At 35.4% G+C, this 26958-nt stretch overlaps 3 protein-coding genes across 4 annotated transcripts; all 3 read left to right on the top strand.

Annotated features, from left to right (window-relative positions):
• Nucleotides 1-1044: 1044 nt before the first annotated feature.
• Nucleotides 1045-1773, top strand: LOC114734562 (uncharacterized). The gene is made up of 2 exons (XM_028922176.1): nucleotides 1045-1171; nucleotides 1532-1773. Exons 1-2 carry the CDS (start codon nucleotides 1045-1047, stop codon nucleotides 1771-1773), a joined length of 369 nt encoding a protein of 122 aa, XP_028778009.1.
• Nucleotides 1774-6040: 4267 nt separating this feature from the next.
• On the top strand, nucleotides 6041-20205 carry LOC114734564 (vacuolar protein sorting-associated protein 53 A). Of its 2 annotated transcripts, XM_028922179.1 has the most exons (25): nucleotides 6041-6177; nucleotides 6336-6418; nucleotides 6629-6723; nucleotides 7172-7228; nucleotides 7531-7681; nucleotides 9236-9306; nucleotides 10492-10616; nucleotides 10835-10995; nucleotides 11077-11218; nucleotides 11643-11706; nucleotides 11875-12060; nucleotides 12161-12202; nucleotides 13405-13509; nucleotides 13591-13650; nucleotides 14068-14145; nucleotides 14374-14481; nucleotides 14585-14650; nucleotides 14733-14810; nucleotides 14885-15018; nucleotides 15101-15194; nucleotides 15750-15827; nucleotides 17628-17690; nucleotides 18619-18687; nucleotides 18784-18879; nucleotides 19720-20205. In XM_028922179.1, exons 2-25 carry the CDS (start codon nucleotides 6370-6372, stop codon nucleotides 20005-20007), a joined length of 2460 nt encoding a protein of 819 aa, XP_028778012.1. In that variant the 5' UTR covers nucleotides 6041-6177; nucleotides 6336-6369; the 3' UTR covers nucleotides 20008-20205. The 2 variants fall into 2 exon arrangements, with proteins under 2 accessions (XP_028778012.1, XP_028778011.1); XM_028922178.1 differs by having other exon boundaries at nucleotides 6041-6418.
• Nucleotides 20206-21651: 1446 nt separating this feature from the next.
• LOC114734563 (protein ENDOSPERM DEFECTIVE 1-like) lies at nucleotides 21652-25447 on the top strand. Its single transcript, XM_028922177.1, has 6 exons — nucleotides 21652-21884; nucleotides 22001-23210; nucleotides 23794-23913; nucleotides 25029-25145; nucleotides 25272-25360; nucleotides 25444-25447. Exons 2-6 carry the CDS (start codon nucleotides 22044-22046, stop codon nucleotides 25445-25447), a joined length of 1497 nt encoding a protein of 498 aa, XP_028778010.1. The 5' UTR covers nucleotides 21652-21884; nucleotides 22001-22043.
• The last annotated feature ends 1511 nt before the right edge of the window (nucleotides 25448-26958 follow it).

Genomic DNA, 26958 nt, shown 5'->3' with positions numbered 1-26958 from the left:
ATACTCTTTTATCTTGTTTGGTATGAATTATCATAGGATTGGAAGTTTCTTGCCTCCTAAAGGCTCCAAGCCTGTGTATTCATAACTTTACATATATGATACAAACAATGAAGTGCATAATTGTATCTTTGCTATCAGGTATGTTAAATTTATTAAATAGATAATAAGATTGTCTCTCAAATTATGATGTTAGCTTATGGGATAAATTATTTATGTATGATTTGTTTTTTTTCCCCATATAGTAAGCACACAAAGGATCTAGCCATTGACAATGAGATTGTTGATCAGATTAAAAGAATGCTTGTTGAGGTTAATCCTTTCATTAAACAGTATGGATTAGCGTCATCTATGATTGTGGATGGTCATCACTCTGATGTCAAAATATGTCTAATCAGTACTAGAAGGCACGACGATCATAATTACAATTTGCCATCAGCTTCTAAGATTGCAGCATTGATAGTTGGTGATATAGACATGAATTTCAATAGAAGGAACATTATAGTTCATACATTGTCTGGCTTGCCACAATGAATTGATGAACTATATGTCTCTTGCCTTTCTCTTTAATATCCAATATTGTTCCCTAGAAGTGAGGATGGTTATAGAGATGATATTGAACATCATGAGGAGACTTTTAATGCCACTAAGAAGAAAAAAAGGCTCAGTATTAGGGAGTATTTTGCATATAGATTGATGATGAGGGAAATAAGACATCAACGCTATTGTACTTTAGGAAATTGTTACACCAATTTATTGTTGATGGGTACATCACGATTGAATCTCAAAAGGCTACTATGAGTTAGAACTCATCAAAAAGAGTTAAAGGTAGATTTATATCAAGGCTTGACAAATGTTTTGTTGACTAGAGAGAGAAGTGCTACTTTAACTGGTAAGTCGATAATTTTGCCGTTATCATTCATAGGAGAAGCATGGTATATGGTGCAAAACTACAAAGATGCAATAGGTATTTGTAGATGGGCAAGTTATCTAAACATCTTCATTACCTTCACATGTAATCCTGCTTGGCTAGTGATTTCAAGACTAATGGGTAATGAAACACTATCTCCTACAGACAGACTAGAAATACCAAGTAGGATATTCCACATGAAGCTCAAAGATTTGATGGAGACTGTGAAGAAGAATAAGAAGATATTTGGCACTGTCATTGTAGGTACGTGGCATTATTTGGTTTTTCAAGTATTCATGCTTAAATTTATATGTCTTACATGTTATTAATAAGTTAATTGTCACACGATTGAGTTCTAAAAAAAAAAGGTCTCCTGCATGCATATGTCTTGCTATTCTTAGATCGACACGATCACTTGAAATCACCAGAGGACATCGATAGGGTCATTTCTGCAGAGATCCCTGATAAAGATGAAAATCCTTACCTTTATGAATTAGTGAAGAAATTCATGATTCATGGACCATGTGGGTGAACAAATCCTAAATTATCTTGTATGAAGGATCATAAGTGCAGCAAATATTTTCCTAAACAATTCAATAAGGATATAACTATTGATGATGACAGATAGAGATGATGGGAGGATAATTAAAGTTAAAGGTATCTACTTGGACAATCGTTTTGTTGTGCCGTATAACCCCACATTGTTATTCATGTTCCAAGCTCATATCAATGTAGAGAAGTGTAATCAATTCTCTACAAATAAATACCTATTCAAGTACATTAGCAAAGGTAATGATAAGGTTGTTGCGGCCATACATGACAACAATGAAGATGGGTCTTCTGAACATCCCGTTGATGAGATCTAACAGTATTACAACTTTAGATATATTTCGGCATGTAAAGCAGCTCAGCATATATTTGCATTTGATATCCACCATAGATATCCTGTTGTAGAGAGGCTAAGCTTCTACTCACCTAATCAACAATACGTAGTTTACTCTTGTGCTGATGACATTGGAGATATTTTAGACAAACCTAGGGTATGTGAGTCTATGTTTATTGCTTGGATGGAAACAACTTTCACGATGACCTTGCTAAAACACTAACTTATTTTGAGTTCCCTTAGCATTTGGTTTATCAGAAAAACAAACGATGTTGGAAATGGAGAGAAAAAGGCTTTGCAATTGGTAAGATTACTTATGTTTCTCCATCATCTGGTAAGCTTTGCTATCTTCAAATTCTGCTAACCAAGATTAGAGGTCCACCCTTATTTGAAGTGATCAAAACTATTGATGGTGTTATTCATTCAACATTCAGAGATGCATGCTTTCAACTTTAGGTGTTAGATGATGATATAGAGTGTATAAATGCCATCAAAGAGGCATCAATATCGGCGTCTAGAAGATCATTACGTAGGATGTTTGTGAGCGTGCTTTTGTGTTCTTCACTAAGTCGCTCTGACTTTGTGTGGAAGGAAACTTTTAAAATACTTCAGAAGATTTACTATACATTCCTCATCGTGATCCTATGTCATCAAGTAAGTAATAATTTAATTTTGGAGGAAATAGAAACTAATCATGTGTAACATTGTAATTTTTTATGATTGCATAGTTCATTACGTATTGTCTTTTGCTATAGGAATACATATATTAGATGCTTAGAGGGAAGATGTTGCATTGAAGGAGATTGAATTATTTCTTCAAGAGAAGGGGAGGAGTCTTTAGGATTTCCCTATACTACCAAGACCTTCATCATCTCCGATGCTTGATACCCGGAATCATTTATATTACAGGAGTTAAGTTATGATCGCATTGCACTGCAAGAGGGGGCAAATGTATTAACTAAGTCACTTAATATAGAGCAAAAAAATGATTTGACACCGTCTCATCTTCTTTAGATTGTTCTGATGGAGCTTTTTTCTTCATATATGACTATGGAGGAACAAGTAAAACATTTCTATGGGATGCTTTGACATCAACTCTTCAAGTTAGGGGAGACATTGTTATCGTTGTTGCATCTAATGGCATTACTTACATTATTGCTATATGGAAAAACAGTTCATTCAAGGTTTGCAATTCCTATCCAAGTTAATGAGGACTTTGTTTACAACATTAGACAGAATTCTGCTTTAGCTAATCTAATACTTCATGCTAAGCTAATCATATAGGATGAAGCTCCTATGGTTCAGTGTTATTGCATTGAAGCATTTGATCATACATTAAGGGACATAATGCATCTTAATTTACCATTTGGTGGAAAGTGCATTTTGATGGGTTGGGATTTTCATTAGATTCTTCCTATAATACTAAAAGGTACAAGAGCAGATATTGTTAATGCTTGTATTAGCTCTTCGTATTTATGGGATTATTGCATAATTTTCAAGTTGTCTAAGAACATACGGTTGTCTTCAGCCTCTTCAATTGAGGAGGAACAATCTCTAGAGAAATTCTCAAATTTTCTTTTAGATGTCGAAGATGGTAATTTAGGGATGCCACATCATGGTACAGTTAAAATTAAAATTCCATCTGAATTACTAATAAAAAATTATGAAGAACCACATAATGCTATTATGTCATCTACTTATCCAGATTTTCTTGATAATTTGTCAAACACTAAGTACTTCAATCATAGATTCCAACAATTGAGGTCGTCAACCGAGTGAATGATTATGTGTGTTCTTTATTACCTAGTGAATCAATCGAATATTTGAGTTGTGACTCAGTATGCAAATCATTCAACGATACTGACCGTTTTGAAGACTTGTACACCGCTGAATTTCTAAATATAATTAACAGCTCTGGTATGCCAATGCACAAATTGGAATTGAAGGTTGGAGCTCCTATTATGCTTCTAAGAATATTGATCAAGCATCAGGGCTCTGCAATGGAACAAGATTGCGTGTCACTCATCTAGGAAAATTTGTAATTGAAGCGATAACTTTGAATGCCTCTAAACCATATCAGAAAGTGCTTATTCATCGTATGGATATAAATCCTTCTAATAGTCATTTTCCTTTTCAAGAGAAGACAATTGCCAATAATATTGTCATTCGCTATGATTATAAATAAAAGTCAATGTCAATCTTTACATTATGCTAGAATAATATTTGGATTGTCACCAATTCGCAGGGGGAAGAAATGCTAGTTATATCTAAAAAATACATTTCTTGATCCCACACCTTGAAATAGTTTAAAATAAGTTTACAACTTGAGTCTTGAAATTTGAAATACTATCGTATCCCTTGACAAACTAGAAATTTCTCTCCACATCCAATACATGACATATGTCTAAGTTTGAAAATGATTTAAATGTAGTTGACAACATGTCTAAGTTTGAAAAGGATTCAAATGTAGTTGACACTACTTCACATATTTAAAGTGTATTACAAGATATTTGATTCTATCAAAAATATTTTATTTATATTCTTCAACCTTTATTCCAAAAAAAAGAAAAGAAATCCTTTCTACAAATTTTATTTCTCTCTGCCCAAAAAATTCATTTGTTGTCATGCATTATTTTGTGGAATACGATTTTTCTTAACTATATAAGAATTCTTTAGACTTTGCATCCAAACAATTTGTGGTGGCTTTGGCTTTCAAGAATATTATGTTAAACGAGTGTTGTTAATTTAAACGGTTATGTGTTTTTACACACCCAGTATCCTGACCAACCCTTTAGAAATTCCATTACAAATCAGACTAATTATGATCGAGCCATGATAGGACCTATATAGGCAGCGATCCTACCCAAAAGATCGAACTTGTGACCTTTGGTTAAGCTAAAACAACTCCTAATATTTGATCTAAGTGCTCGGTGGTTCAAGATGACTAATGCTACATGATAAAATGAACTTCATCAGTTTATTGCAAGATTTATAAATGTATAATAGATAGATAAATATTCATACTTCAAATTTGAATAACATCCATAATCTATTAAAGAAAAAGCAACATGAAGGGAAGATAATTTTTTAAAACTAAAAATGATAGCTAAAATGTAATATAATATTATACTATATATTATTATAACGCACAAAATCACATATTTTTAGGCAAGGCAAAATTGATAGGACAGCATACTTGGTTGCTTCTGGCTTGAAAATACCTATTTATTAGGGTTGGCTTGGGCATTTTTCTTGGGCTTAGGTGGGTGTACTAGGCCATCAAGCCTAACAAATATCACCAGTTTTTAATTGAAAATCACAATTAATATGTAGATTTTGTGACATTCATTGTGGCTAAAGAAGAAGGGTGGTCTTATTTTCAAAATTCATAATGAATTTCATACATCTCCAAAAATTATAAAGTAGAACTCTTTAGAAAGCTAGGGAAGTCTATTGTCCAATGCAAAAATGAATCACTTAAAAATATTTCCATTTGGTCTAGAAAATGATAATTTACCAAAACTACTTAAAAAGTTTATATGTGGCAAGATGAGCAAACTTAAAAAAATTTAGAATTAATTCAATACATTCCCAAAATTTGTAGATTAGGATTTGTTGAAATCCAATGCTTTAAAGATAATAAAATTAGAGAAGTATTTATTTTGCTAGAAAATTAATAAATTTATTCAAGATAACATAAAAGCTTTTTTCTCCTCATTATAATTACTCAAAAAAAACAGTTTATTGGTTCACCAGTTTTTAAATGTCGAGTATTAGACTCGCATAATATCAAAAGTTCAACCAAAAAAAGATCTTGTTATTTATTTGTATTCATATCTTTCATTCTTGAGTAAAATTTGAAAAGGAATTTCCTTATATTTCTTGTAAACCATCGAATTTGAGTTGTAATTCTTTGCATCATATGATTGAACAACTGGATGGTTTGCTAGTCATAACTCTTTTGATGTGCCAAAGAATCATGAGTTTAAAAGTCAAAACCTCCCTTGCTCATCTTATTTTAAAAAAAGACACCCGTAATTTTTAATTTTATTTTGGTCTAAAGGTGCAGTGATGTCTCTAGTGTTTTACAAGGACTATTGTTTTACAAGGACTAATCGAAATTACATTTATTTTGTGGGCTAACTGAAATTATCCCCTTTTTCTTTGTTGATTTCTTGTTCAATTTTCACTGTTAGTCCTTATTGTTTTCGAATTTGACATTCGCCCCTAGTATGGGACTGACCGCGTGATGACGAAAGAGGGCGCATGCTCGAGAGGATCCAAATTCAGGCTGCTAGCATCGCCCTGCAATTCGATCTGCAGGAAGAAGTGCATGAATAAATGTTAGATTTGGAGCTCTGATTTTCTAGCTGTTGCTGCCACTGTGGTGGGTGCTTACTTTCTGTGTCATTCTCTCATCTTCCAAATTCCCCTCTTCGCCTTTGAACTTGGCATCCTTTCCCTTTTCACCGAGAGCTTGATGCAATATATGAGATCTAGATATTGAATCTTCGTTGTTGGTGCTTGGATTGAACGTGGTATTAGGGGCGTCGAGGTGGGTTTTCATCTACTATCAGCAATGGACAAGTCAAGTGCTTTGGAGTATATCAATCAGATGTTTCCCAATGGTAACCATGTCCTACTTGCAAACCTAGTTCCAATCCGCATGGGCTGTCGTTTCGATTGCATTTCATACTTGCAAACTCTGTAACTCCCCCCCCCCCTCCGTTTGTTGTCTTTTGTGTGCTTTTGTTCCAGCAAGTTCATGAACTTACCAGGTATTCAGTTCTTCTTGCTAATGCTCGGTTCTATGCTCATCTATTTTCTATATTATCCAGAGGCATCTCTATCCGGTGTTGAGCCACTTATGCAAAAGATACAGAATGAGATTCGCACTGTTGATGCTGGAATTTTAGCAGCTGTTCGCCAACAGGTCTTGATCCATGCCTCTGACCTTAACTGCTTCCTAGTCTTAAGTTAATGGCTTGTAGTGACTTCGTTCTGTGTTATTCTCACATAACCCCAGCCATCTGAAAAACTTAACAATATTTCAGGAGCTAAATCATATTGACATTTTGCTAAAAAAATCAGATTGATGTTGTCATTTACTGAAAACTTGCTCGGAGCTATTCAATTCTAATGGGACATTTGAGTGAAGCTAACATGAAGGTTAATACTTTGGATATAAATTTGGTCACTTCTTTTAAAAGGGGGGACTCTGGGGGGTGGGGAATGTAGGAGTTATCCTTGATTGCATTCCTGAATTGTGAATCGCCTGGGCTAAATATGGTTCAGTGTCGTGAGGTATTAATCGTTAAAACTGTAATCATATACACCTTTTTGGCTTCTATTGTTTGATGACTCAGCTTCTGTAATTTCAGAGCAATTCAAGGACTAAAGCCAAAGAAGATCTTGCTGCTGCTACAACTGCCGTGGAGGTTGACTCTCTTCCTCCACCCTCACCCTCTCCATATTTTTCTAATTACCTCTCCTCCCTCTTTCTCTTACGCGCACGCACACACAACACATCTTTCTCTTTATTTTTGAAATGCATGCTTGTGAAAAGCAGTTTCCTGGTTCAATGTGATGAGTTTCTATTTTTCAACTGTCAAGTATTTTGATATATTTTTTTTCCTTGCATTGTCCGTGATGCTTTCTTTTGTCTCTCTTCCTCCTTCAAGCTTCTCTGTGAACTTGAATGTCATTTTATATGTTTAACTGTTTTGATTTTATGATGCAGGAACTAATGTATAAGATCCGAGAAATAAAAACTAAAGCTGTACAAAGTGAAACCATGGTTCAAGAAATATGCCGTGACATTAAGAAACTGGATTTTGCCAAGAAGCACATAACCACAACAATCACTGCTCTTCACCGTCTTACCATGCTTGGTAAATCTTGATTGTCCTTCTGTATATCATAAGTGACCTATTATGCCCCCTTCCCTCGGAAAAAAAAGCTTGCTGACTACTTTTGCAGCATCAGGAGTTGAACTTGGTAACTTAAGATCTGTTAATTAGATTGGTATATGGTTGGTATTCTTAGTAATTTTTGGGTTAGTTGATATTTATTGGGTTTGAAGTGCTAAGTTTGCATTTAATCTGTGCAACTGGAAGACAGATAGAGGTGAATATCTCTTGTTTGTGATGTTTATGCATAATCTTGTCCCTTGATGACCATAGTAATAAAGTTAAAAATGCATACGTAGGCCGGAAGTTACAATCATGTTCACTGTCGAGGTATCTTTAAAGACAAGAGAGAGCATTGCTATGTTTGAATAATTGATCCTTATTTGAATTTTATCATGTCTATCTAATAATTGTTGCATCTGTGAATATGTATTTAATTTCAGAGAATTCTGTAATTCCGTTAACTCTCTTTCTCATGGTGGGGGAATGACTGTAACCAATGACATGATTTGTGAAGGCACAAAAATTTAATCCAGGCATCTTGTATTCTCCCCTTTATCCTTTTTTTTTGTGTTTTTTTTTTTTGGGTTGTTTTGACTCTAAAAGCTATAATCTTTGCGATAATTTGATCTGTGCTACATCTAGAACAAAATTCCTGTCAGTGATTTGCTAGTGAAGTTGGATGTGATGAAGATGAATTTTTCTCAGCAGTGGCTGGCCAAACAATTAACTGATCATGTCAGTTTTAAGGGATTTATAAATTTTTTCAGATGTTGGTTGTGCAATGCATAAGATGCAAGTTTCCATGGTTTGGAACTTGCATTAGACACTGTAGAATGCCGAGTTTTATTTTGTATAAATGGAAATGATATGATTGAATGGTTGGGAAGAGTCGCAGAATCAAAGGATAGCTTTTCTTGCATTTCCTCTATGAGGGCCTCTGCTTTGGTTTTTTGAAGTGAGTCTCCGTTTATATACCCAGAGGATTGCATATCTCTTTGAGTTAATAGATTGAAATATTAGTTTTATTTCTTTCTTTTGTTTTCAGAAGGATTCTTGATTCTCAAATCTTTGAAGTTATTCTCTCAGTAATCTCTTAGTCTCTCTCTTTCTCTCTCTCGCGTGCAAGGGCGCACACCCTCACACACTCTCTTTACCATATGAATAAGTTTGCTAATTTGTTTGTTAATTTAATCTGTTTTCAGAGGTCCCATTTTTATACGCATTAGGCAAGTTCTAATGTAAAAATGCTTAGGTGCTTATGAGAGAATTTTACCATAGAATTTATAGTACAAGTCCTCATACTTTATTGTAACTAGACCTGACAATCCATGTATTGTTAAGATAAACTAAAATAATGAACCGTTACTGCAATTTTCTGGTCTCAATATTAAAACCAATTGGTTGCTTTAATTTTTTAAACTTACAATTGAAACTTTGTACTCTCTGTTTGAAACATTTGAGGCTTTCGTGGTAGATTTTAAGACTCATAACCATTATTCAATCTTTAATGCAACACTACCTATCATGTGGCAGTCTCTGCTGTTGAACAGCTTCAGGTCATGGCTTCAAAACGTCAATATAAAGAGGCAGCTGCACAGCTGGAGGTAGTGAATCTTATTGCTGATCATGCTTCTCGGAGACTTGCTATTTAAATATCTATGTATTGCATTGGTTCTTCTTTTATCACGTGGTTGACATCTTTGGTGTATAGATTTTAATTCCTTTGAAATTCATAAAATCTATTGCAGTTTTGGATTTATCTGATCCACTTATTTTCTTTTATTTGGATGTAGATACTAATCAGGGCACTCTAGAGAGGTTTTAGATGGTGCACGTTGATTGAATTAGATGGCATATCCCATATTTGTTAAGGAGGAATTCTTGTTACTCCAAGAGATCCATTTTCTGGATTCTCCCTGATATTATTGACTTCTGAGTTCACGGGCTTATTTATTACTCCCTCCGTTCCTTATTATAAGAGACATTTGATGCTTATAGTATGTTCCTAAATATAAGAGACACTTAAAAGTTGTCTCTACTTTTTTGTGTTGATTTCCTATTTTACCCATATTTATTGTCTCCAACTAACACTCTCTCTCCTCTCCACTTCTCTTTCTTTTAAGAATTTACTATTATTCTCTCTCATACTCTCTCTCCTTATTAATGAGGGTATTTTTGGAAAAAAAATTATACTTTTTACATATTAATTGTTCTTAACTAATTTTAACTGTTTTTTTGATCAACGTAATTCGGTTATTTGTCTCTTATAATAAGGAACGGAGGGAGTATTAATATATAATATGCATGCATATGTGAAAACCAAAATCATTCAGTTAGCTTTAACTAGACTGTTTTTATGATCTCTATGGCATAATCAACCAAATGGAATGCATCTTAAGCAGCACCAAGCCAGACTCCCTCGGTCCCTCCCCCTAAAAAGTTAGTAAATGCATGAGGTTTCAGTAGGTTTCTTCTCTTGGTTCATTTCATGTGAACATTTCTGTGAGTATTCTTGTGAAGCGTAACAAACTGTTGAATTATGTAACTCTGGTGGGACCCTTTCATACTTTTGACCGTGCTATTTTCTGGATGCATTATATTTTCTTGCGTCATGTGCTTGAAGTTGTGTGGCCTACTTCTGTTTGTTTAGTTTTTTAATAAATTATTTTCTATGTTAGATTTCTGCTTCTCATATCACTTATTCCTGATAAAATCATGTGTAACTGCACATTTGTTTTTTAACATATTGTCCAATTATTGATTATTGATGTTATCATCTTACTTATCAGGCTGTGAACCAATTATGTAGTCACTTTGAAGCCTATAGAGATATTCATAAGATCATTGAACTCAGGGAGAAATTTAAGAGCATAAAGCAAATTCTCAAGTCACATGTATTTTCTGATTTCTCAAGGTATGTTACTAATTTCTAACTCTTCGGCCTTTGGGTAATAGAATATGAGCTGGATACACATTTTCCATTTTGATTGCTCAATTGCATATTTGGTCATATTGGTAGTTATAACTCATTATGTATTTCACTATTTTACTTCATTGAATGCGGATATGTTTGTATTCTATGAAAAGGCTTTTGTTTAACGGGGGTTTTCAACTTCCTGTTCTCATTCTCAGCTTAGGTACTGGAAAGGAGACAGAAGAAACTAATTTGCTCCAGCAGTTGTCTGATGCCTGCTTAGTGGTTGATGCGCTAGAGCCCTCTGTTAGGGAAGAATTGGTAAATAATTTCTGCAGCCGGGAGCTTACATCGTATGAACAAATTTTTGAAGGAGCTGGTGCGTGAAATTATTGCCAACATGATTTTATGTTGATGTATATTTATTGTTACTAATCTTCAATTTATTACATCTTCATAGAATTAGCAAAGTTAGATAAAACGGAGCGAAGATATGCATGGATTAAACGACGAATGAGATCAAATGAAGACATCTGGAAAATTTTTCCTTCTTCATGGCATGTTTCTTATCGGCTTTGTATCTTGTTCTGCAAGAAGACCAGGTATGATATCTTTGTTTAGCAGCAATTTAATATAATCTATCAATGATGCTTTATCCATTAAGAGAAGCCGTGGCTATGGTGGAAATGCTGCTCCATTTAGTGTGTTCTGGTATGATGTAAGATTACAAAGTACATTTGATGCTGATCCATTAAATTAAACAAGGAATAATTATAATTTACTTCTTACAAATCAATATGTCCCCATCTCGTTGGAGCTGATATTTGTAAGGTGGATTTTATCAAGTATAAGATGTTATGATGTGTGCTTATCATGTGTGTGGATTATTTCTATCGGATGTGATGTTATCCAAAATAAAACAGGTTTTGGGTTTCATTGAATTTTTACCACTTTTTGTGTTACTTTTAATTTTTCAGCATCATTAGTTGGAAAATATTGTTGGGCTTACAGTATATCTCATTGCAGGAAACAACTTGAGGACATTCTTTCTAATCTGAAAGAAAAGCCAGATGTGGGGACCTTGTTGCTGGTAAGCAGTGGATTTGATCAGGCATTGAATGATTAACCACTGGCTTTGTTTTTATAAGTATTGCTTCATGCTTCACTTGATATTATGCTATGCCACTATACCTCCATGTTATGCTCGGTTTTTCTTGAGCATGTAATTTTTTCAGGGTTTCTTTGCTCATTCTTGCAGGCATTACAGCGAACTTTAGAGTTTGAGGATGAGCTCGCTGAGAAATTTGGGGGAGGCACACAAAGCAGGGAGATTGGGAATGAGATTGAAGAAATTGGAAGAGGGGGTAATTCTAGCAGTAGTGCTTCAGATATCCGGAAGAAGTATGAAAGGAAGCTTGCTGCACATCAAGGAAGTGGCAATGAGGTAGGTATTCTAGAATGTTGAGTTGACAATACTTATCCATAACAACTATTCATATTTGTGGTTATCAAATGACCATTATGTTTTGGTTTTGTATTGACAGGAAAAAGATGCAAATAAAGATTTGGCAGTGCCTGGAGCTGGGGTATGTAATAATTTTATTTCTCTTTCTTCAAGTCTAGGAATCAGATAAATCTCCACCTATTTTCTCATCTAGAGTGCTTATAACAACAACAACTGGCCTTATTCCACTAAATGGAGTTGGCTAAATGGACCGCTCAACTTCATTTTGCTTTATTCATAACCAACTCTTCTGATATACTATTTACCATAAATCTCGATTAAGTGTCCTTTTTGGTCTCCTTCTACCTTGCTTTATAGCATTAAAGATATCTGCTCACCCCTTCTTACTAGCACTTTCATCAACATTCTTTGCACATGATTGAACCATTATAAATGATTTTCTATCATTTTCTTTTCAGCATATGCCATGTCAACTTGTCCTTTTATATGGTCATTCCAAATCTTATATTTTCTTGTGTGATTAGATATCCATCTCAGCATTCTTATCTTTGCTACTACAATTTTATAATCTTTTGGACTAATATTTTTGAATGCTCTTATGCTGCTCTTTTGAAACTAAGTTTGTGTTTTTGGGGAAACTCTTCAAACCCATTATGCTAATCTGATAGAACAATCTGATAGAACCACTTTTGTTACAAAGACCTATAAGAGGAAACTTAGGAAGATGCAAGGGAAAGCAACTTTCTGATGATCGGAGCGTTGACCTTCAGACTTGTAATGTTAGGGAGAAGAAACAAAGAATTAGAGTTGCTATAGGCCTGGTCTTGGAGAGGGCAGTATTGGGGCTGTGAATGTTACCTTTTGGCTTATAGTGGTTGGAGTCTCCTAGCAGAAGGAGTTCATATTCTGTATTTTGAGCGTGATGAGGAGAGACTGGCCTCTCAAATGCCAGTGGCTTGTGTTATGTCTTCTGAGTTGTTCCGTGTTTTGAGCACTAGTTTCTGTTCTTAGAGATATCTGGTTGTAATAGCGGAAGAGGTTTTGACCAGAACCAGTGGGATCCCTTCGTAAATGGTATTTTGCAGCATTGAATATCAAAGCTACGGATTTCCCTCGTTTATCTCTTGTCCTGTCCTTGTATTTTTTTTTCCTGTTTCTTATTAGCAGGACTCTAACCCAATCATTGTCCTCTTAATATCCTCTCTAGTCTCTAGTGTAATATGTAGCTACAATCTTCCATGTTCTGAGTTTTTCTTTTTATTCCTTTTTGGTCTGGTTCATCAAAGCAATCCTGATAAACACTTGGAGTGGCTATTTTGACAGTTCAACTTCCGTGGAATCATTTCATCTTGCTTTGAACCTCACTTGACGGTATATGTAGAATTGGAAGAGAAGACGCTGATGGAAAATCTGGAGAAGCTTGTTCAGGTGATTTTTGTTAGTTTGTTGGATTGTGTTCTGTTATTTGCTTGTCACTTTCTCCATTGAATAACCTTTTATCTTTAATAGGAAGAGACATGGGATACTGAGGAGGGAAGCCAGAATAATGTTTTATCCAGTAGCATGCAGGTAAGTCAAGTCACTAGATCTTTAATATGATCATGTTGGAGCTTCTATCCATGCATTTTCCTTTTTTTTTTTTTTTAGTTAATACAATTAAACATGCACCCAAACATGTTAATACCGGGCTCGAACCTGAGACCTCATCCAAGCGTGATTTAGAATCCTTAAAAAACTCTCAAATTTTGCTTTTGTTCTTGACGTTAGGTAAATCCAAGTATGATTTAGAATCCTGATTATACTAACTACAATTAGGAAGATTTTCCATTAATGCTTTTGTTTTTTTTTTTGACTTGTGAAACAAGTAAAGGTTTTTCAATAGATATGAATAACTATATTTTTAGAAGTCTCTAATAATCTTTCCCCACTTTACCAGTTTTTATCCTGCAATATTTTTACCTAATTAGTTTTCACTGTGCTATATAGTTGTTTCTTATCATCAAGAGGAGCTTGAAGAGATGCAGCGCTTTAACAAAGAACCAGACACTATATAATTTGTTCAAGGTAATTTTCTAAGTATAACTTTTTTCAATTTTCAGTCATTGATTAACATAAATTAGGTATTTTGTTTGATATTCCGTTCCCTTTCTCATAGTTGCTTTTTTCCTACATCAACTAGTCTGCTAAATGTGTGGTATAAAGGGGACCAATTTCTGGTTGTGACGTTGATGAATATTGGAATGTTAAAGGTCCAAGTTTTTGTATGTTATGAGTTTTTGCTTTTAATCTTAGGTTTTCTCAAGAATTCTTAAAGCATATGCTACAAAACTCTTTACAAGACTACCCAAGGGGGGCACAGGAATTGTTGCCGCTGCCACAGGCATGGATGGACAGATAAAGGTATAATGTAATAGGGCACTTTCTCCCATGATTTTTTTGGCAACTTGATATTGTTGTGAAACATTTTCTTTTTCCTTCTCTGATCTTTGAAAATGTTGAACAGACATCTGATAGGGATGAAAGGGTGATTTGCTATATTGTCAATTCAGCTGAATATTGCCACAAGACGGTCTGTTAGTTTCTTTAACACTCTTGATCTGGTTTATGTTGTACACATGCTATTTTAGGTAACTGGTTATTATGCTTTGCAGGCTGGTGAACTGGCAGAAAGTGTTGCTAAAATAATTGATCCTCAATATGCGGATGGGATAGACATGTCAGAAGTTCAGGTAGCCATAATTTCTCAAATGAGGGGGACATTTTCTTGTAAGTCTTATTCTAATGGAGTCAAACAATCATGCAGGATGAATTTTCAGCTGTTATAACAAAATCACTGGTCACCCTGGTGCATGGTCTCGAAACCAAATTTGACATTGAAATGGCTGCAATGACACGTGTTCCATGGGGTACCCTTGAAAGTGTTGGTGATCAATCTGAGTAAGCTAGTTTCTTCATAAACCTGAACCTGTTCCTATCTCTGATCAAGTTTATCTTTTAATTGTATATAGTTTTCATGTAGGTATGTTAATGGTATAAATATGATTCTTACAACTAGCATTCCTGTACTCGGAAGCCTTCTTTCACCTGTCTACTTTCAGTTCTTTCTTGACAAGGTGATTATTCTTGATTTAAGTTATGGTTTACAGAAATTAACCTAGAAGTGGGGGACAAATTCTTTTCTAACATAATACATGTCATTATTAGACTATCCTTGAATGTTTTTGTTTCCAACTTTCAATGTTTCCAATTTCTTTCGTATTGCTGGCTAACAAATTTGTGTGGTACAAAATATTCTTAACATGGAAATCAGTGTGATGGAATTTGTGAGGGGCTAGGTCCTCCCACAAGTTTTCCAATCTTTTGCCTTCCTTTCATCATCAGCCCTTTTCATTTCCACTTTCTTGACAAAACCCATTGAAAAGCTTTAACAGACCTGATACAACCCTTTCAACTTCATCCTGGGAGGTGGTAATCAGTTTACATTTGGAATCCAGTCCGCATATTTGTGTTTGTTTAAGAAATCTGTCTCCGTACTCTAGCATTTTTCATTGTTCTGAATATTGACTGAACTTGAGGAGATCATAACTCTTTATAGTTAATCAACTTAGTTCTCAGCATTCATGAATTCAGTTGTCTGTATTAAGTCTGTTTTCTGCTTTTATATGCAGCTTGCATCTTCTCTTGGTCCCCGCTTTTATTCGAATATCTTCAAATGCAGGCAAATATCAGAAACAGGAGCTCAACAGGTACTAGCTGCTTTCACTGTTTAAGCTTCTAAATTTTTTCCTTATATCTTCTATATTTATCCAGCTTCTCTCCCAAATGCTGAATCTGAAAATCAAACTGTCTTTATCTAAACGGATCCTTACATGGCTTCTTAATATGGCTGGAACGTTTCTAAATAAAATGTGTGATTAAGCACATTCTTGTACCTTTTTCTTGAAGAATGACGTTTTCCAAATGCTTGCAAGATTGTTTAAGTCTTATAGGTTATCTAGTTGGCTTCTCTTGAATGCTGAATTTTGAAATGGTGTCATCTTCACCTATTTTTCCTGTCAAGTTAATGGTGTGCCTAAGATTGTGTAAAGCAGACTTTGGGTACCGTTCCAAGGTTATCTTTTGTTATGAGTTGTACATAAGAGAATGTCTATGAGGGTTGTTAAGGGTAGCTAAGGTAGTTAGGAGTGATCCTAGCTCTATGTATGTACCAGATGTAAGTGTAAATGTGTGAAGAAATGAACAAAAGTTGACTTTGGAATTCACTTTGCATCAAGTGGTATTAGGGTGGTTTCCTTCCCCTCTTGGGGGAAGCGGAAGCAGGGCATGCTTGAGTCCAAGGGATGGAGCTTGAAGAGTTTCAAGTGTTTATACAAGATATATGAACAAGCCTGAAGGAATACATATGGTCAGGTTCCTTGTGAATGAGATGCGTCCCATCACTTTTAAAGAGCCTCAGGGCATGAAAGTTCAAGAAGATGATCCATTAATACTAGCACAAGAAGAATATCGCAAGATGCAAGTTGGATCAGAAAAAGGCAGACCATGTGCCAGCTGAACACTGAGATAGAGGGAATGTTAGTGGAAAGGAAAGAAAACATGAAAACAAAGCCACTGTCCTCACCCTCTTAACTGATGCTTTTCTCTGGCTGGAGAATACCCAGTCAAGATTTGGAAAAGAGGAAGAAAGGTAGTTTTCTTGGGCGAGCAGTTCATAGTAAAAGAACGGGGAGAGCTGCAATTGCTGATTTCCATTGTAGTGTAGAATTTCTGAAATCAGTGATGCTTGAATTTGAGTCACCAATGCAGTAACAAGTGCCTGTAATGAAGTTCTGGATTTAGTTTAGGCCAACCTATCCCATTTTCTTTCTATTTTACTTTCAAAATGTTAGATTCTTACCTCAGTTCTGCTAAACTAGATGAAAGGCATTATCTTTCAAAGTCCTTCAGAATGTTGAAGTAGAGAGGGGATGGGGTGAAATAGGGAGGTCTAGTGATAGACTTACTTGGCTTGTTCTAAATATTTATCTGATTAATATATCTTTTTGCTCCCTGAGTTTAGTGGCATAATTTACTTGGTGGAGAACTTATTTAGTGCACACCAATCTTGCCTTCTACTACCTTATCTTTTCCTCATCGATTTTGCCTTCTACAATCTTATCATTTCCTCTTACTGTTGATCTATATTTAGATAAATTGACTGACTTCTCTGTTAATGCAAGATCATTTTAAAACCTCCAAACATACCCTCGGCTTTAAGGGAGAGAGTATGACGACTAGAATGAAACCATCGTCTAATGTCCTGTGCTTGATGCCAACAGAAGATTGTTTATTGAAAGAAACATTGAAAACTAATGCATTATTCCCAGCTTGTATTTCACTTGAAAATCTTTTTCTTTTCTAGTGTTCTTTGCTTTGTTCTGTATTTCATATTCTTCATCATCAATGAGAATAAAATTGATCGAATTTTGTCTTACAATAATTTAAGCTGCCTGATGAGGTCTTGAATTTTATGATGGAGACGTGCTTATGCTCTGATGCTTTTGCAGATGCTATTGGATACCCAAGCTGTTAAGACTATCCTTCTAGAAATTCCTTCCCTTGGTAGACAGGTGATTTAGCTCATGCAAATGCAAATTTGTAGTCACAACAATTATATTCTGTTTGGGCGCATGTGTCCCCTGTGTTGATTTCTGAATCACATATTTTTATTACTTACTTTTCGGACTTCTATGGCACTGATTTCACTTACTTTACTGGTGACATATTGATGGCCTTCCTGGCACTTCCTTGATTTAGTTTTGAGCAGAGCAATATCTACTGATAATTAAACTTCCCAAAAGAACAAGCTTTTTCATGACTATTGTTTGATATTGGAATCAATCGAATGATGATGATTGGAAAATGAAATGTCTTAGTTTTATTGAATTTAGGGAATGACAGATGGCCAGATAGTTACCTTAGTTTGTGCGGTGCAAATCATTAATATGAAGTAGCTACAATAGAGAGGAATTGTCGCATTTTCTGAATTAATCCCAAGATCAAGCAGGAAATGAAAACTGGCTCTGTTGAAATGCTTGGAAGATAATCTAATTTGTGGGCTAGACAAAGGTTACCTGCCTGCAATCTATGATTTTGACGTACTTCCTCTGGTTCTTATTATAAGAGCCCTTTTAGGAGAAATTTTTGGTCCTTTCTCAATGAGTATCAAATACCTTTTTCCACGTATACCCACATTTAATGAGGGTAGTGAGAGAATAGAAATTAATTTAATGTTGGAATTTAGTGTAATTAATGAGTGTAAGATTGGAGATTACTTAATTTTATGACAAATTTATTGCTTTTAACTCTTTTTATTGGTACGTGTGAATTAGTCAATGGATTCTTATTAAAAGGACCCAGGGAGTACTTGGCTTGGCTGTGTTAAATAGTATGGAGCATTGTATTCTTAGTCTTCACATGTGCAGTTATCTTGTGCTTGTCAGGGGCTTGTTAATTGTTCGCTGATCATCCTGACTAACTTTTGATTTTCTGCAACAGACATCAGGTGCTGCTAGCTATTCGAAATTTGTAAGTCGTGAGATGAGCAAAGCAGAAGCCCTATTGAAGGTTTGTTATTAGTTAGTTGGAAGATTGGAAGACTATTATTTCATGCACGTCTAGATTCTCTCCCTGATTCAAGGTTGTGTAAATCACTCTGTTTAGGTTATTCTTTCGCCCGTTGATTCTGTAGCAGATACATACCGTGCACTGCTACCTGAGGGTACACCCATGGAGTTTCAGAGAATACTGGAGCTCAAGGTTAGCTCTTCTACTAACATATATTCTATTGCATTATTTCTTTGGCCTGGTCTGAGATGAAAGATTGAGGGGGCCATCATCTTTGAGTAAGTCAAGGTCAAGGACCTGTGATAAGTTACTTCTAATTGGGTACATAAACTGCATTTTATATGGCTATATTAAATGCAGGATAAAATGAAATTACAGTGAGCCCACTGCTAAAATTTTTTCTTAATCATAGTTTAACAATTGAGGATATATGCTTTTCATATTCCGGCAATGTTATTGCATTGCAAACTCTTAAAAGTATAACGAGAAGAATAGTCTTGAAAAGAATAAGTATCATAGTGCTCAGAGTCTGTGGCATTAAACATTACTATTTGGTAATTTGGTGTATGTGTTAGTAGATTCAAAGGAATCTCTTGATTAAAAGCTACAACCCTTAACAAAGTTCACTGCTTAGACTGACAAATATTACTACTACTACTACTACTACTAGTATGTTTAGGAAGTTTATTGAAGTATTGACTGACTGACATTGTAAATTACACTCATTGGTATGATTCTATAGAGCATCAATCCTTTCAAAGGAACATTAAGTCTATTGTACATAAAATTTGAAGTGTCAATGAGCAATTTCAATGAATCCCACGAAACATTTACGATCGAATATGTTCTCACAATCTAATGTGGTTGACTGACCATTCAGCTGTTCAATTGGTTAAATATCTATACTTGATTCATTCTCATCTTCGTCGATGATATTATGATGCAAAGTTTTTTGAGTTTTAGATGTCCAAGATTGTTTTATGCAAGTTATTCATCTCGAGACTCCAGATAACTTTTGTGGCATGGTTTCAGGGACTTAAAAAGGCTGATCAGCAAACCATTCTTGATGACTTCAACAAACATGGGCCTGGAATAAAGCAAACTCAGATTCCACCGGCAGTTTCCCAGGCTGCTCCAGTAGCTCCATCAGGGCCTAGTCCTATTTCTGTTGGACTTATGGCTTCTAGGGAGGATGTGCTTACCAGGGCTGCTGCACTTGGACGAGGAGCTGCCACCACAGGGTTCAAGAGATTCCTTGCTCTAACTGAAGCTGCCAAAGATCGGAAGGATGGACCTTTCCGGAAATTATTTAATGCATAGGGAAGATTGAAGAGATTGTGATGTAAACATTTTCTTTGAAAAAAAATTGGGGTGGAAATCAAACCCCTTTCGTCAGTTATATTGTTCTAGCTTTTTCCCCCTTCACTGATTCTTGATGTAATTCTACTGTCCATATCTATATTTCCTTAGTCTACTGGAAAGCGATTTTGTGGACGGAAAGCCCCATCAAATTGCATATTTTTTGGTGGCTTGTTCAGTAGCTTTCGCCTGTTACGCTATCCTTTGTATTTTTTTGTCGTCATAAATTTTTGCAATTCTGTGTTCTCTTGTTTTTTGTTTTTGGAAGTTGTTTTGAATATGTGCGCAAACTGCACAGTGAGGCTTATCTCGTTTACATTCCCCCCCCCCAAAAAAAAAAAAACACTTCAGGCACTTTAGCATGGCAAGTTGATCCTAAAGACCTAAACATGTAGATTGTTAATTCTGCTCAAAATTTGGAATGAGTTGATTTAAAGTTGTGTTCTAGCTGTTCATAATACGCAATACAGGTTATTAATTGTTCTTGTATATTTCATTTTACTCCCCCTGAGGTGACTTGGAATTCTGTGGACATATTCGTGTATATCGATAAGGGAATTTACTAGTAGTGTTCTTATAGTGAAGTAAAACAACGAATCTCACTCGTAAATTGACGGTTAAAAAGTTACAAATTAGAAAATAAGAATATCAAATCCCTAAAAATCAATATTTTTTACAAGTTAAATGGTTCATTTTCTTTCATTGATTATTACAAAAAATAAAAAAACAAATCTTAGTTGCAAATTAATGATTGCAAAGTTGCAAATTAGGGAATAAGAGTATCAAACCATTAAAAGTCATAATACCTTTGATAAGTCAAATGATTCATTTTCTTTCACAAATCAACGAATCTCACTTGCAAATTAATGGTCACAAAGTTGCAATTAAGGAACATGAGCATCAAACTACTAGAAGTCATGAAAATTATTCCTCCTCCTTCGTAAATAGACAATTCTCACTAGTAAACTAGTAGTGACAAAGTTGTAAATAAGGGAATATATCACATGAGAAGTTATCGTATCCTTAACAACATACATTTTTTTATTTTCTCATAAATAGACGAATATGACTTGCAAATTAGTGGGTCTGAAATTGCAAATTAAGAAAAAGGAGTATCAAGCCGTTTAAAAGACTTTTGATCCTTATTTTGGTAATTTTCAAATTTTATGGCTCTATTATTAAACTAGTTCCCTCCCATCCCCTCTCTTTCCCCCAGTCCAGCATGAGTATAGTTCCCAATAGATTATATGTTATTCACTGCTTTTATTTTACTCTGCCCATTACTTGTTTTAGTTTCAAGTAGCTTCACATAAACATTTTTTTTGGGACCAAATCTTCATATAACGAAAATTAACAATTTATCAAAACATATTCATTTTTTTTCCTTATATAAATGATCAATCATGACAATAATATTGAAAATAGTGTGGCTTCTTGGTAATAAATTCCAAAGTGCTTTTTCTCATTGCCTTTTTTTTTTTGTTGCCAAAAAAAATTGAGGGCCCCAACCAAACAAGTGATAAAATGTGAGAGCGCACCCCTCAGAGAGACCTCGTGATGTGGATTTGAAATTCGGACCGTTGTGCAGTGCCAACGATAGCACAACGGTTAGTTTTCCTTCCTCTAGGACACGACCTTCACTCGTCCTCCCCCTCCGCCATTCCATCGTCGCTCACACCTTCTCTTCTTCCGAGATAGGTTGGCTTTCCTCTGAATTTGAGACTTCAAACTTCAATCCCTCCGTTTCCCACTTCCCTCCTCTGAAGAATATACTCCAAACGGAGTGAGAGAGAGACTCGGCGATGCCAAATCAATTCTCAAACCGGAACTTCGATTTGGTAATTCTTCAGTTTTCTTACGCTTTCTCTGTGAATTCCCGTCAAATTCTGGGAGAATTGAATTGTCGTAGATAAACTTACTCATCTAAGGCTATTTTCCATTTTTTCGTCAATAGGGAAAGTGAATTGAATGTTTGGCTGTGCAAAAATTCTTCGAAGATGATTCAAGAACATAAGCAGCTCAAAGTTACAGAGAAGTCCAATTCCGCGATGGACATGGTTACGGATGTTGCGGCTCCTCCTCCACCTCCTCTTCCTCCGCCGCCGCCCTCGCCCTCTCATCAACGGCGGCCTAGGGTGAGGGAAGTGAGTTCTAGATTTATGTCTCCTGTGGTATCTTCTGTACAGAGGCGGCCACGGCAGCAGCAATCCGAAGTAGATCCCTTGAGTACTGCTGATGTGAACCGACCTATAGAAAATTCGGAAACTCCATTTCCTTTTGGATCTCAGTGTAAATCAAATGTAGTAAATACGACTGCCACTATACAGAGAAAACAACGAGCTGTGAAACTCTTTAAGGAGAATGGTGGAGGAGGAAGAGTTGAACAGCAACCTCCTCACCCTTCAAAGTCCTGTTCTGGGAGGATCGGAAATGGTTTTACCTCACCCTCCTTGAGACCGGACACTCCAACAGTAACTGTATCCTCAAGATACAGACTCATTTCGCATCAGCGTTCTGCTAGTATGAATGCCACAGCTGCTTCAAAACTATTGCAAGCAAGTGGGATGTCATCGGGAAGTCAATCTTCCACTGCAAATTCATTTAAGGGCAACATTGGTTCGCCCCAAAGGGAAACCAATTCAGTGTCTGGGGATACTTCTTCGGTATGCTCTGATGACGAAAATCATAGCAACTCGGAGGTCAACTGCAGCATACAGTCACTTCCAGAATTTCGGTCGTCTGTGCTGGAGGGAGAAATGTTGCCTGCTGTGTCTACTAGATCAGTGGATGAGAAAACTGGCAATAAGGGTGCTGTAAGAAGTAGTGGGGACAGTTTGAAATTCCCCACAACACCTTTCTCACGTTCTCTTAACCCGTCATTATCAGGCAGTGAGCATTTACTAAATCATTCCATAAGGGGCAGTGAGAAACATGTGACTTCTCTTGTCAAGCAGTATGCAAATTCTGCAAAAGTTGGAGGTCTTTGTTTGCCCCCAGTAGCTCCGTGTCCAAAACCGGGGGTAGATATAAAGAAAAGTAAAAAAGGTTCCAATCATCAGGAAATCGTGCATAGCCTGAGATTGCTATATAATCGTTATCTGCAATGGAGATTTGCCAATGCAAAAGCAGAATCCTCATTGAAAGCTCAGCAAGGAGAAAGTGAGGTGTGTAGCCTATGTTTCTTACCTAATAACAAGTTCATAGCTTAAGAGAAAACCTTTATTATTTGTGTGGGTAGTTCTAAACTTCTAGTGCTGTTGATTGAAGGAGAATTTAGCAGACATGATTTGATGATTGGCAAGATGTGGGTCTATAGTTTGTTTAAGCTATAGAACCTCATTACAGGAAAGGCTAAAGGCCTAAATGATATAGATTATAGTCTGAAAGGAAATTTTGTAATTTCCAGCAATCTCATGAAAGACGTGGCACAATGAATAAATCCGTGACATATGATCTATTGACAAATTTTTTTCCACAGCTCATTTTAATTTTAGTTTATGTTGAGTCTTTTACTTAAAGTATAATTTTATGGCATAAGTACTGAGAACTTTTATACATGAAGGTATTATTGTGATTAACTATCCAGATTTTTGTTGCTTAACCATCTGGATTTCACTCTACGTGCATAATATGCACTTGATCTTTTAATCAGTCTGATTTAGATTACAAGTCCTTTTATCCCATCTTTGGCATTTTGCTCACTTTTCTCTGGTTGCTTTCCCCTTCCATGTTTGGTAATTCTTGCAGAAAGCACTTTATTCTCTGGCATTGAAAATGTCAGAGTTACGTGATTCTGTGAACTTGAAACGCTTAGAAGTGCAGCTTTTGCAGAGAGCAAAGACTTTGTTAACAATTCTTGAAGCTCAAGTAAGACTTCCGATGCAATTTTTTTTTGTTTTTGTTGTGCATCTAATTTGTGCATAGGGCATTGCCTTTTTGTTTTTTTGTTTTTTGTGCATATGCTTTTGCACTGGAAATTACATTACTCATGGCAGTATCAATACTAGAGTAAATTTTGTTTTTGCACATAATCCTAAGCAACTAATGTCTTCTAAAGGATGCATAAGATGCAGCTTATCCTGAGGCCTCTGCTGATGTCCGTAGAGGGTCTAGATCCTCTCAGAAGCCTTCTTTCTCCTTTTTTTTCCCTCAGAATTTGATCTCCACCTTTGGATCAAATAATGAATAGTTCAGATTTCATACTTTATAGAACTATTATTATAACATTGCATAAATAGGAGAGGGAAGGTGGACCTCTGCTTTTTAAAATATTAAATCTGAACCATCTATTATTTAATCCAACGTTGGAGATGAGATTCTGAGAAGAAAAGGAGAAAGAAGGATTCTGAGAGGATCCAGATCCGTCTGTAGAGCACAAACTGTTAATACCATGTACTTGGTGTTTAATTTGTGGATAAGACGATGCTAGTTTTTTTTTTTTTTTGGGTACAAAGAAGATGATTCTATATTTTGTTCACGATAAAAATACTTCTGGGAATTATTATTACTTATTGTGGTATTACTACTTAAGTCTATAACCTTTTTCTTTGAACGTCATTTTAAGAAACTAATATCCTCTAAAGCTATCTCTTTGAAGAGTAGGGCCAAGTTAATTGTCTAATACATTTATCATGTCTGTGACTGTAATTTTAAGAAACTAGCATCCTCTAAAGCATGCCTCTTTGAAGAGTAGGGCCACGTTAATTCTCTAAAACATATATTATGTCTCATATTTTGTTTTCTTTGTCATGATTAGAGTGCGTTCTTGTTTTAGTTTCTTCCACTCCTCCCTTTTTCCATTTGCTTTTTCTTAATCAAATTTAATCTTCTGTTTTGTTTCTTCAAGAATTCACATTTTATTTGACATAACGATGTCTATTTCTTTCCTCCAAGCATGGTTTTCCATTTATTTGTTTAAAATAAATTATTCCTTGATCATTCTTTTGGTCTTGTTAACTTTTTTTCCACTAATCGTATCACAGATCCCTCATTTGGATGAGTGGTCCTCTTTAGAAGTAGAGTATTCTATCTCCTTGACTGAAGCAATCGAGGCATTGTTGAATGCCTCAGTGCAACTTCCAGTAGGTGGGAATGTGAAGGTATGATTAGGAATCCTCTTCTTTTCTCTATTATCCATTCACACCTTTTTCTGGGTCTCTGATATTGGATTTTATGCGTTCTGCGTGCTGCAAGTTTTACTTACCTACAAAATATTCATTCCACAGGTTGATGCAAGGGAGGTGGGGGAGGCGATAAACTCAGCCATGAAGATGATGGAATCAATTGTTTTCCATGTCCAAAGATTTACATCAAGGTGCGTAAAGACAGTTGCTATTAAAATTACAAGAAAATACACAGTTTTCTCAAACTATTTGCTAACGTCTTTTTTGTTGTTAGCTGAGGTTGAAAAGTATGTATCACAATCTTGTGTATTACAAGCACAATTTTGAATAAAACAAAACAAAACAGAAAGTTTATTCTATCAAATCCAGCTAGCTTATGCTGGAAAAATGGACGCAAGTAGATGTATTTTGCATTTTTACTTGTACTTTGTTGATTGTATTTTTAGACATTGCACTGATAAAAGCCTGTCAAACTTAGGTTGAAGAAACGGACATATCTATTTCAGAATTAGCCGGGGTTGTTGGTGGAGAAAGAGCTTTTATTGGAGAATGTGGAAGTTTATTGGCAAGGGCATATAAATCACAGGTTTGTTTCCTGCTGAAACCAGTCATGCTGGCATATTCCTATGATAGAGACCTCTACGGCGTATCTATTTATATCATAAATGTTTAGAAACTTCTCAAAGTGGAACTTTTAAACAATTGGAAGTTTATCCGGGAGGCGGTGATTATTTCATATTAACTTGGGGAATTTGTGAGTTTTACAATCATCTATTACCTTTGGGAGTTTATTTCATATAGAAAGATACAGGAGGAATGTTCGCACATGGCTACCACATTTATCAGTTTTCTTCTGAATTTAAAATAAATATGGCCTGCTTTTCAGGTGGAAGAGTGCAGTTTGAGGAGCCAACTTATGCAAATCCATTCAACCGACCACAAAGCTAAAACAGTAGAATTATAAGCACAAGATATTTTCATTCTTGGTCCATGCTGTGGTTGTCCTTGCGATGCTGCTATTCTACTTATTCAACATGACATCCACCGAGAGAAAGTAATCACAGCTGAATTGTGGTCTGTGCATATATATGATGCTGATTTGTTCATAGCTGAAGAGACGGAATCAACAGTACAAGAAGCCATATGGATCTATTTCTCTGTTTTGTGTTTGGAGATGATCCATTCACTCATTTGTGGATAAGTGAGATATGTTTGAGCTGTGTTTATAGTTGCAATGCATGTGTAGAGCTCGGTCAATGGCCATCTCTTTCCTTTCTCACTTATCAGATGGCAATAAAAGTGAAATGACATGTATACAAATTTTGTCATCTATTCAATCGGAATCTACTTGGATTTTATTTTTTTGCGTTGCTTTCTTAAGAATATCCTTATTCTTGGCTTTTTATGTTTTTTTTTTTTTTTTGCCAACTAGCTATTTTATTTGTTAATTATTTTGAATAAAATACATTGACATCTCTTTAGGTAGCTAAAATTATAGGAATCTCTCATCTGTTTTTCGAAATCTATACTTAATTCTAATTTTAACATCATTAAAAATATTAAATTGAAAATTGAAAATCTATACTTAATAGTTAGGTATACTAATGTTTAAACAAACTTCTTAAAAAACATTAAATTGAAAATTAGTAAGAGTTATAATGGAATTGAAAATATGTCAAATTGAAAGTTGTTATGGAAATAAAGGAAATGTAGGAGATGAGAAGTGGGGGATGGAGAATACAAGAGAGAATTGGGGGGAGAATATGAAGTAATCTTTTATTCACTTCAA

This window comes from Neltuma alba, unplaced genomic scaffold, assembly GCF_004799145.2.
Source record: "Neltuma alba isolate B1F8T4 unplaced genomic scaffold, ASM479914v2 tig00013116_pilon, whole genome shotgun sequence".
NCBI lineage: Eukaryota > Viridiplantae > Streptophyta > Magnoliopsida > Fabales > Fabaceae > Neltuma > Neltuma alba.
Note: the sequence above shows the minus strand (reverse complement) of the source record. Positions and strands in the feature narration are given on the sequence as shown.